Source organism: Octopus bimaculoides, chromosome 2, assembly GCF_001194135.2.
Source record: "Octopus bimaculoides isolate UCB-OBI-ISO-001 chromosome 2, ASM119413v2, whole genome shotgun sequence".
NCBI lineage: Eukaryota > Metazoa > Mollusca > Cephalopoda > Octopoda > Octopodidae > Octopus > Octopus bimaculoides.
Genome location: NC_068982.1, coordinates 99,580,929 through 99,593,092, shown reverse-complemented (window position 1 = coordinate 99,593,092; position 12,164 = coordinate 99,580,929). Strand labels below are relative to the sequence as shown.

Here is a 12,164-nt window from a genome sequence, read left to right as displayed (position 1 = left end):
CACTACTCTCTATAAATTTTTTTAATTACTGGAATCGCTTTAGCTTCTATTAGTTGATAATAACTAAGTCACATTTTCCAGAGAAGTCTGTTACTCTTATTCCGAGAGTGGTAGGCTTTTCAAGGAGGTATTGAGAACAAATCAAGCACAACATTAAGATAACACGTATAATGTTCTGATTGAACCATAATCTATTGAATTCATCCTGTAAAACAATTCTATAGAAAATGCTTAACCTGGATTGGAGTATGAACCAGAAGTGTGCTAAGGTGGTAACTATTTACTGTAATTACCATTATAAATAAACTTGGATCTTGAAAAACGTGTAAGAATAAGATTAAGCGAAAATTAAAATGTTATTGGCAGTAGTGCTGTTCTCTTCCATTATCCTTCGTAAATGGAAGCCAAATAATGGCTGCCGTTGTTAAAGCAAGTGTTCAGTCTTTGGGTTTGGTTTCATGTGGCACATTTACATATTTTCTTTAAGTACGAACTTCGATTTTACTCCTTCCTTTACCTTAGAAAGTAAGATTAAAATTTTAGTATGGAGTATAATCTGTTAAGAGATCCTGAGAAGTTAGGAAAAGTCGAGTTGTGTAGGTGTGCATATACATATTGCAGTAACAACTTGCGTAAGATTTCTTCATCACACTATCTACCACGATTAAAAGTCATGGGTTATAACAATTTCAGTCGAAGTATTCACAATCAGCTTTCAGCTCATTACCGGTGGGAATATTTTGAAAGTTTTTAAAAACCATGTCAAATTACGAATGTAACGATGCCCATCATTGCAAAATTAATCTTTGACAAGTCAGTGAAAGTGTATGTCAATTCTTTCTACAACAGCTTCTGCATAAAAAAAAAAAAAAAGTCACTCCTTTTACAGGTCATTAAGCTCAGATAATTGGTGACTGAATATAAGCCAGAATATTGATGAGATTCAATCTGGTAAGCTGTAATTATTACATGAACAGGTGACTAAAAGTCTTATAGAAATTCAAACTGTCCGTTCTTCAAAACATTGGTTCCTCTTTCTTTATCAAATGATTAGAAGATAAATAATACCAGGATTAAATTCATTTTATGTATTGCACAGTCTTGGAAGTAGCTTCCAAGGCAGTGCGCAAGAGTGCCTGCGCAAGTGTAAGTAAGAATATTTAAGAATTTTCGCTAATGAATTGAAGTAAAAATAAAACCAACTCAACTACCGTGGGGTATGGCTTTCAGTTGGGTCAATAATGCCATACCAGTTTCTTAATTGCCATTGATTGAAGTGATAAGGTATCAGGTCGACGTCCTTCGCATATTCATTTGTTATCTTGTTTATAGGCTGATGATTATCAACTGCAGTCATCATCATATTCCCGACTGCTGGAAGTGGCACAGGGCTGAGAACAGTAATCTGTAAGCGTGCTATATCATAAATAGCAATTTGATATACGTGTGGAGTTCGATGTAGTCCTAGTAACATGAAATTTTTAAAAAATGAAATACATACGGCAGAATAAAGTTTTCCATCGACTCTCCTAACTGGCATGTCATAGAAGGGGGGTAGAGGCAATAACAACTTAACTCTCCTCCAAAGATTTATTTCATGATACAGTACCAGCGTATCTAAGGGGAACTGCGAACGTGTTTTAAAAGACATTTCAAAGTTTTCTTCAATCGCTTCATACACATCTAGGATAAAAATTATGCGATCTTCTAGGACGATTGATGGAACATTCTCAAGATGTGCTGGTTCACTGAAACGATATCCAAGCTCTTCGCATATCAAAGACTTCATATTAATTTTGTATACATAAAATATTTCATTTGGTTTCATGCTAACTTTTATATTGGACTTATTTGAAGCAATTTTTTTCGACTCTCCGGTTAATTTCATTCTACGTATTGTAGCTGATGCCATAAGATATATGTACGTACCTGTTGATGTTTTAACGCCAAGTGATACCGACATAACAAAACCTTCACGTCTATTTGGACGCACGGATATTTTACAATCCCAAACATTTTCCTCAAGGTTCCATTCATTCACAATTATTCTAAAACCTTTCTTTTTTCGATGTCGGAGAGCACAAGCTGAATATAACGATCCAGAGCAAGTGAAGAAAATTGCTTGCGAATTATCTAAACATGGAACGAATTCCTCCTCAGCAGCTACCGCCAGATAAGGTGGCTGTAGAATTCTCCAATTCATCAATTTTAGATTATATATCATTATTCCAGAACGATCGTGCCTACAGACAATCTCGCCATTTAGAAAACCGATTGTATTTTTTATAGATCTTGGCATATTAGAACTATACCAATTTTCACTAATTGAGCAATATAATGCAATTACTTGGTTTTCTGACTCTTGAATAATAATACTCCAGTTTGGATCAGAGAATTTTCGGGTATCTATCGGCTGTTGTTGCAACTCTTCAGATAGCGGATTTTCTTCGAGTAAAGAATCTTGAGTGCATAGGTATTCTATTGTAAACTTTGATTTAATCAGAGACTTGTTCGCCCCAATGTTTAAGGAGCATGTTAACGGATTTACATAATTTATGCAACAAGAGCTTTCTCCAAAATACATATCTTTATACGAAAATGTGCCTTCATTACATGCAGCCTGATCTTCATAAAAAACCTCATCTGCTTCTTGGCTTTGTGATTCAGTAGACTTTTTAACAATTTCTTCACTCGGTTCAAGATCTTTTGAAGGGCTGTATAAGTTTTCTTGCATTATGGATCTCATAGAATCTTTAACTAGCTTTTTTAAATCATCGTCATAAGGGAACAAAAAGGTTTCAATATCAATTATTTGTTCTTCATAAAGTGGTCTTTTCCAAAGAATTTTTTTTACTATTTGTTTCACATTTGGGAAGCGATCAGAAGACTCATGAGATAACCAGTTAATTAGAAGTTTCATTAAAACAGCCGAGTTAAAATCGATGGTGAGATCGGAGTCGATAATAAATTCTATAAATTCTATAGACATATATTTTATATATTTACTCCGCAGAACTTGATTACAGAGCGTTTCACGACAAAGAACAAAGCATACAGCCGTAAGTTCATGCAAACTGTGACGCCAAGCTAATTCCCAGGTTGGAAATAAGAAAATAGGTCGCAATCGATCGAAAAGAAACTGTTCACAATGCTTTTTTAAATATCTGATATCAATATGACTGAGGGCATTAAGTAACATAAAAACAGAACTGGAATTTAACGTTACCTCCCCCTGGTAGATATACTTAACAATAATCTTTAGAATATCAGCATCTTCAATTTGCAAAGTCAGATCTAGAGTGTTATCTATTAGTGCTTCATTTTCAAACAGTTCCTTGAAGTAATTACTAATAGACGCCAAGATAACGCGATGTACTGGAATAACAGTTTCTTCAACCTTCAAATAAACGTCACAGAGGAAGCCCGCTTTCAATAGCGTAGATAGGTGCGTATTAAATGGGCTGCTGGTTCTCAAACTCCTATACCATCTTCTTAACGATGCATTCTCGGGATTACCAGGACAGTCCATATTTTTAACTGAAGATGTCTGAAAATAAATGCTAAAATAGTTTAATATGCTTTACTACAGTTAAGGCAGAGCACAAAATTTAGTTTCTGTGAACACAATATTTTAACATTAAAGAGAAGCTTTTTGGAAGCATTTACATTTGATTAGTTTCAGTTTGAAAAGAGTGTGTACAGAGGGTTATATGCTAGTTATCTACGGAGGAATTTATAATAGAATGATCACGATCTCCACAATATGGAAGCTCTTACCAGAAATTAATTAAAGTATTAGGAAACGAGAATATACTTTATCGTCCACGAGGTAAAGGAAAAAAAAAGTGATTGAAATAATTTCTATAACAGACAGATATATCAGGATATATACATCGACGGGTTAAAAATGACATTCATTGTTACATTGATTTACAAAATTCCCTCGAAGTTCTGAAAGTTTTTCCACGTTGATTTAGTGTCAGGAAAACAAATATTACACACATAAAAATCACTTTCTGTAAGCATAAAAATAAATATAAACTCACCCTTGACTTAAGCGTTAGTGCTACCTCAGCTACAACATTAAAATGAATTCTGATTTCGTCTCCTCTGAGTCGTAATATACTTTCGTAACGAAACACCGAAGAATAGAACCAATTTAAATAAATAAGTACATTGTGATTGGTTATTTTTTTAATGGTTCATATCAATATATATTGCGCATTTATTAATATGCTAAGATCAAAAGTTCGTTTTCTACATATTCCTTCGCTTACTTTATGATTTTTTTTTTTTTTGATTAGACACAAATTCAATTTTTAAGAGAGAGAGAGAGAACAGTAGACTAAGTCTATACAGTAAACTGATTTCATCCATTACTACATATTTATATGGAGGCGCATTGGCTCAGTGGTTAGGGCAGCGGACTCGCGGTCGTAGGATCGTGGTTTTGATTCCCAGACCGTGCTTTGTGAGTGTTTATTGAGCGAAAACACCTAAAGCTCCACGAGGCTCCGGCAGAGGGTGGTGGCGAACCCTGCTGTACTCTTTCACCACAACTTTCTCTCACTGTTTCTTCCTGTTTCTGTTGTACCTGTATTACAAAGGGCTAGCCTTGTCACACTCTGTGTCATGCTGAATCTCCCCGAGAACTACGCTATTATTGTACAGAATCCACGTGTCTGTGGAGTGCTCAGTCACTTACACGTTAATTTCACGAGCAGGCTGTTCCGTTGATCGGATCAACTGGAACCCACGTCGTCGTAACCGACAGAGTGCCACGACATATTTATAACGAAAGAATATAAGTCGATTAAATCGATTGTTAATAAATTACTATTATTTATTTTGTTTATCCAACCCAGAGAGGTTTATACGTATCGGAACATAGCTAAATACTATAAATACTATTAGATTCAGTTTCAGTGATTTTGCCAACAACCACCTTTAATCCACTTTTTTATGAAACAAGTATTTTGTTAATCGACTTTTTGAGGGATGAAGGACAAATTAAATCCCGTTATGATTTGAGCCCAGAGTCCGATATGAATGAATATTGTAAGAAGTTCTGAAATGTCTTTAACTCATTGCCCTAGACTTTTCACTTTGTTTCTATAATGGAATTTCTCCAGGCCTTTTAACTGAAACTATAGTGAACAGGCTTCAAACCGTATTGTATATTGATTTCTTTTGACTTGACTCAAATCCAATTTTGTATAAGCGTTGTGTAGAGTTGCCTCAATCTATTTAGTATGGATCTGCTGCTTAGTTTATCTATTTCAAATTGATGAAAAACAAATTTTATTCTGAAGTAATTTGATCATATGTTATAAAGTGTCTCCTTCAACGCTATTTGAAATGCATCAAACCACCTGCTCTTTATATTACGAGACTATATGTGTGCAAGGGACAGCTGGACTGCTAAATGTCATGAAAGAACTTGGGTAATTATTGTTGTATTTCCAGTGGGAAATGGTTGTAAAATGATATGATCATTGGATATATACATATAAATGTGTGTGTGTGTGTGTGTGAACGTATACACATATATATGGATGGATTTCCGTGGGTTTCAACAATGAAAATTTAGTTATGTTTTCTGATCAACTAATTATCTGTTCATCCAATTAGAGAGTAAGGAGATATATACTCAAGATAGACGTGCACTCTTAACACGCTTCTAAGCTAGGATCAGCGCGACACATTGTATGACAATGATATACTTTTGAATTACTTGTTCAATCTCTCCGACGTGTTTTTGTATAGTTTCTGCAAACCAAAATATACTCGTAAAATATGGGCCGATCCAAAGACATAGAAAATGGTATTTGAACCAAAATACGACGCAGTGGGATCAAACCCGGTACCACATTGCCGCAAAACAAACTTCGTAACCATTTAGTCATACATTTATTGAGAGAAGTATTGCTGTTATTGTGGTATTTACGTAGCTGTTTGTGCGTTCTCTTATTGGTTTGTTGTTTGGCGTAATTGTATGCGCTCCATCATTTCTGTGTTATCTCCGACTGCAGTTTTATTAGGCCGAGTAGAAAGTAAGCAACCTTTTGAAACATGAAATTCATCACAATATATTTCAACAATGCAGAAATTTTATTCATCAAAGTACCATTACAATCAACACACTTTTGCTAACAAGTTACAAGTTTGTTTATTCCGGTAACATAAACATCTGGAGTTCTTGAGCTGATGAACTCTTTGAACACACTTTCAGCATCGGTTTGATTTTCGAACTCTTTCTCTTGCAGGAAACCGTAAAGGTGCTTGATAAAGTGGTAGTCGGCACGAGAAAGTTCTAAGGAATAAGCTGGTTGAGGAAGAACTTCGTAGCCAAGTTCCCTCAACTTCTGGAACGTCATTAGTGAAACATGTGGTCAAGCATTGTCACGAAGAATTATTGGTTCTCTTCTGTTCACCAGTCTGGGACGCAGGAGTACCAGTTTTTAGTTCATTTTGGCAATTTCATAGCAATATGCTTTTGCAGTAATGTTTTTTCTGGGTTATAGCGGATGAGTCCAGCAGTACACCACCAAACAGTCACCATAATCTTCGTTTTGAAGAGCTCGGGTTTAGGGAAGGTTTTCGGTACTTCATTTTGGTCCAACCACTGCAAAGAACGTTTTTTATTATTGTACAGAATCCACTTTTCATCAGAAGTTACAATACGGTGGATAAATGGATCGGTCTGGTTACGAAGAAGCAACGAGCAAATTTCATATCTACGCATTTTCCGATTTTCATTTAAATCGTGTGGTATCCATTTGTTGAGCTTTTTTGATTTTCCGATCGCATGCAAATGGTTGCTGGCAGTTTTTTGGCTAACTTGAAGTTCTTTTGTCACTTCTCGAGTGCTTTTACGTGGATCTTTCTCAATGACGGACTTTAATTGACCGTCATCGATGACAGATAGGTGTCTACTACGCTTACGATCTTCAAGGCTCAGGTCTACTCAGCGAAATTGTTTAAACCATTTCCGAGCTGACCACTCACTGGTCATTTCCTCACCAAACGTTTTATTTCTTTTTTTATTACCTATTACAGGCGTACATAGAGGGGACAATGTAATATGATCGGGAGGTCATATACAACAGATGGTATAAACATTTATAATGACAAAATGAAAAAAATCGAATGTGACACAAAAGACAATAACATATAATGGACGACAATATGGGGTTTAAAACACAGATATGCTCCGACCCCACGAGCTCTGTCTTCTCAACCGACACCTTTAGTAATCTTTATCACGTGCTCATGCAGAGCCTTTCACTCCCAGCATACGTGCTACACACGTCCATCTTTTTTGAACATACACTCTGATAGGCACCTCCTTTCCAGCCCCACCATCCTTTTCAGGTGAAAAGTGAAAACATTCACCAAAGTAAGGCCGGAGACAAAGCTGTCTGTCACAGTACCTTTCATTCTCGACTTTCATTTCACCTCTCTCGCAATTGCTACTACAACGAGAAAACAATTCTTACCTTCTTCTGTAAGGAAATCCGGTGGGTTAATTTTTAGAATTGACTCAGACGACAGCTGTAATCTTCTCCTTTCTGACAACAGGTGTTCTGCATAAATCTACACTTCTGATATACCCGGACACTGAACAATAGCGTGCAGGACCGTTTCCACGTCCCGCCCGCAACTTGAACAGGCCGACGGCCCAGGGTAGCCGTGTCTGGTGAGCTTATCCGAAACGGGTAGGGCTCCTCGGTAACACTGCCAGGCCAAAGACTTTTGGAAGTTATCCAGTGTCTTCGGCCCGAATGTTCTTCGGAACAGGCTGTCTAACTGATTGTCATTGAGACCCAGGGTCCTTCCCAGGGCCTCTACCAACCTACTAGAGTAAGCCGCGGTGGTACCGAAACCGCTGGCATTGTCAGAGTTGCGGAACTGGAGGAGAGCCTTGCGGCACTCCGTATACCAGATACCCAACCTCAATCTTCGACGAAACCAGTTTTCTCTACCACCAAAACTAGTAAAGCTGGGAAACATCTGTTTAGCGAGCGGAGACCACACCCGTTCACTATCCAAGTAGAGCCTGAGATGCCTCAACCTCAGTGCATGCTTGTGCATCAACAGCCAAGGCATCCCTAACCCACCCTTTAACGGCTTTTGACAGAAAATAGAACTTTTTACAAGTGGAGTAGAGTTCTTCCATAAAAAGCGAAAGATTTGCCTCTCCAACTTGCTCAACCACGAATCTGGACAAGGAACGACGGTTAGGCGGGAAACAATGACCGATGCGATAAACACATTAGCCACCTCCACCCTCCCTTTCAAGGATAGGCACCGCCAAGACCAGGTCTTGACTATGTGGGTCACCTTGCTTGATACCTCGGACCAATTCTTTTCTATCTGGAGATCTGGACCAAACCAGATTACTAGCAACTTAACCGGGCCCTCCGTCCAGCGTCCTACGATGCTATTCAAAGGCATTGACTTGCCCTCCAGGTGCCGAGTTGCAAGCCGACTGATTTTTCCCAATTAAGTTTTGCTCCTGCCACCGTCTCGTAAACCTTGATGGTTTCGCCTACTTTCTGTAGGTGTTCCATCTTGGTCACGATGATAGTGATGTCGTCCGCGTTCGCTGTAACCGATCCTCCACCTGCTGGATTCTTCGGGACGCCCCTCAGCTTTCGCAGCAATGGCTCGAGGGCCACTACGTATAAAAGCGGTGAGAGTGGACACCCTTGGCGAACCGACCGTTTGATGCAGAACGGCTTTGAAAGAAAGCCGTTCACCCGAACGATCGAGTCGATGTTATTGTACAACTTTATGATCCACCTGAGGAAACTAAGACCCAGTCCAAACTGCGCGAGAACAGAAACCAGGTAACGATGGTCTACCCTATCGAATGCTTTAGCTTGGTCTAAATGGACCAGTGCCCCACCGTTGCCAGAATCATTACCATACCCTTCTACGGTGTAGCGTATAAGATGAAGATTGTCCTGGATGGTTCTGCTGGGGACTGCACAGGTTTGTGCTTTCCCAATCAGGCCATCCGCGACACGCGTCAATCTTATTTATCTATCTGTTTCAATGAAAATGAGGAAATTAAAAAAAAAAACTGACAGAATTTTATGTTTATTACCAAAACAGATAGATTTATAGGTCTTACGTCAAACTTATAATGAAAATTTTCAGCTTGTCTCTATCCCTGCATACTTCAAAATCTCTCCTTAGCGTTGGGAAACACATTTTGAAGCATTTCAAGAGTTAGTTACTTCACTGCTGTCTGAATGTGTTCTTTAAGCTCAGCTAAATGATTGATCCATCTTGGGGATGGAGGTAAAGAAAATGATTGCTGCCAAATTGAAAACAAGTTGTCATGGACAAATAAAAGGGATCCAACAGGAATGGAAATAAAATTATAAACAAAATTCAAAATTTATACACTTTTAACATATTAAACATAATAAACATAAATGAAAGCGAGTTTTAAAAAATGCACCCGATTTCACTCAAATCATCAGTAATTCTGGGACACCCTGTATTTACTCGTCCGACTAAACGGGGGAGGGAACACAGGTGGGGGGGGGAACCAACTCCAGGTGGCGAGCGTAGCTTCCGGAAGTGGTCACACGGTTAAACTCAAATGGCTGTGAGTCACAATGGCCGTTTTTTTTTTTCGTATGAACATTTTACATTATATAGTTCAGATATGGATGACAGATTTCTGCGTATTTGCACGTTATCGCTGGCCTCTTGCTTAAATTTCGTTGCGCAGGAAACGTGAAACATCAACAGTGCACTTCTGGAGAATGGATGAATGGGTTTGTTGTGCCTTTACCCAGCCGCACAGACACGCACATGGTCCGGTGGTGCGCGGGATGCTAACATGAAGCATCAACAGGGCACCAACAAAAATGTTCTCATTTCCTCTGCCAAACTGGACAAAAACGTTTTCATGAAATATACGCTACTTATAATGTATAAGTAGTGTCAATATCTTATCGTCGGAAAATGGCCTAAAACAAAGAAAACACCCACTGCAATATATTCAAATCTGGTTAATCTGCATTTCTTTGGTGGCGGGAGCATAGTCGACGTCGGAAATTCTTTTAGTCAACAGCAATTTGATGTTTGTTGCAAATTTGTAAATTGATTCCATCGACTGATGATACAAGCCTCCATCTTTGGGGAACAAATCTTACATTTGAGTTGTTGACGTATGTATGTATGTATGTATGTATGTATGTATGTATGTATGTATGTATGTTTGTGTGTATGCAAGTATGTATGTATGTATGCATGCATGTATGTATGCGTGCATGTATATAGCTATTTCAGCCATAAATTATTATGATAAAAATATATATACTGGCAAACGGTTTTAACCAAACCGACACTACCGATGATGCCTACGAAATAAGCGAAAATGGTCTAGACTGGTGATTTTAGAGACGGCCATGGGGTGGTTACCTCCCCTATCAGTGTATATATATTGCGCTCTTTTGACAGCGTTAAGAGTTTTTAACTCTTACTAGCAATGTAGCTGCTTCGACACTCTCAGTTACATTTAGTAACGATAAGTTTTTTCCTTTATGGTATTACATTGCGCCTAGCTGTTTATATTAATTTACACACACACACACACACACACACACACACACACACACACACACAGAGGCACGTGTATATGTCATACTTAACGTGGATATACTGTAAAAAAGCTACAACACTGTAGTATTTGTCATGAGAAAGCTTTTCGTATAGACATATAGTGCTAAAAAGAACAAAAGTGTATCAGCGGCACACGGAAAGTGTCCAGCAGGTGTGGTGAAATTGCTAAATATGGGATTTCTGCGTATTTACACGTTATCGCTGGCCTCTTGCTTAAATTTGGTTTCTACTGAAATAGAAAACAGTGAAGTGCTGAGGTCGTCTATTAATACAGAATTATGTCAGCTGCTCTCGACGATTCACTTGATGACCAAAACCTGTCCCATATAACATTTTCTATATTTTCTGATATTACAAATAATGGATCATATTGGAGTTATCTCCTTTTTCTATCCGTCTAAATTTAAAGACTTCTATAGGAAGTTTTAGTTTACTACTTTTATCAAGAATTTCAGTTAATCAAAGTTTTTGAATTCATTATATCCTCACTATATTACGTATGGTGAACCTTACGCATATATACCTTATAGCATTAAGTCTACTGTCTCATCCATATCCACTGCTGTAAGTAATAATGAATAATGAATACATAAATAGATCCCCAGGCTATTATTGTCGAGATATGCTGAAAATGAAATGAAGAAAATAAGAACTAAAACTTCTCCCTTCAAGCAATCTCCCTTCTACCGAACAGTTTATTCGTGTATTTATATATTTCCAATGCAATGCACGTAGCAAGGCGAATTACCATCGTAATCTTTTCTGGAAATCATAACTGAAGATTACTTCAATTTGCATTGGTTGAATGTAAAGAGAGATGCAACCGTTTACAAATTAAGCTGGAACATTCACCGTAAGCAAGTTAGCAGTACGAAATGACGTATTTACGACTGATATTGTTCTTATAACATATGTCACTTCTAACAATCTTCCAATCTTTCTTGTTACAATGGATTATATGACTCAACCAAGTGTTGTTCAAGCAATCTAGCTGCATATTATATTAGAGTGGCTTAGATAAGCTTGATAAAATCTTTGATAATGGATATTTTCCGCTGTAACTAAAATCATTTCACAAATTCTAGTCAGTCAGACAATATTTTGATTCACTGTTATAGACATTTTGCTTTAAGTGTGTTACAAGTGTCATTGGGGAAGATATTGAAGTAACACTACCTATATGTCATTGCTCTAATGTTAATAGGTCTAAATCCTTATTGAACCCCGGATTATGAATAATGAAGCATTTGATGTTTAACTATATTACTTGCTTTTGTAGTAATTAATTATTTCATCAACTTACATTAAACAAATAACTTGCCGCTTAAAACTCTATAACATCTTTAACATTTTTTTTTTGTGTCTTGACCTTGGAGCGAGAGAGGAAGTCCCTAAGTTACTGAAGAGGTCTCGAACAGTGACGAAAGGACTTTGACTTACAAACAATGAATTAATTGTTTAACCAACACGTTATTCAAACTATCGATTAATTAGTTGTCCAGATATTTAACCAATTAACC

General features: G+C 37.5%; 1 protein-coding gene across 1 annotated transcript; it reads right to left on the bottom strand.

The window, feature by feature from the left end:
- Window positions 1-857: 857 nt before the first annotated feature.
- Window positions 858-4,117, bottom strand: LOC128251590 (uncharacterized). Its single transcript, XM_052978518.1, has 2 exons — window positions 4,047-4,117; window positions 858-3,547 (listed from the first exon to the last, which is right to left on the bottom strand). The coding sequence occupies exon 2, from the start codon at window positions 3,527-3,529 to the stop codon at window positions 1,208-1,210; it is 2,322 nt and encodes a 773-aa protein (XP_052834478.1). The 5' UTR covers window positions 3,530-3,547; window positions 4,047-4,117; the 3' UTR covers window positions 858-1,207.
- Between the last annotated feature and the right edge of the window lie 8,047 nt (window positions 4,118-12,164).

Bases quoted from the DNA above. Each gene is read 5' to 3' on its own strand.
- LOC128251590 (XM_052978518.1), bottom strand. From the start codon at position 3,529: ATGGACTGTCCTGGTAATCCCGAGAATGCATCGTTAAGAAGATGGTAT.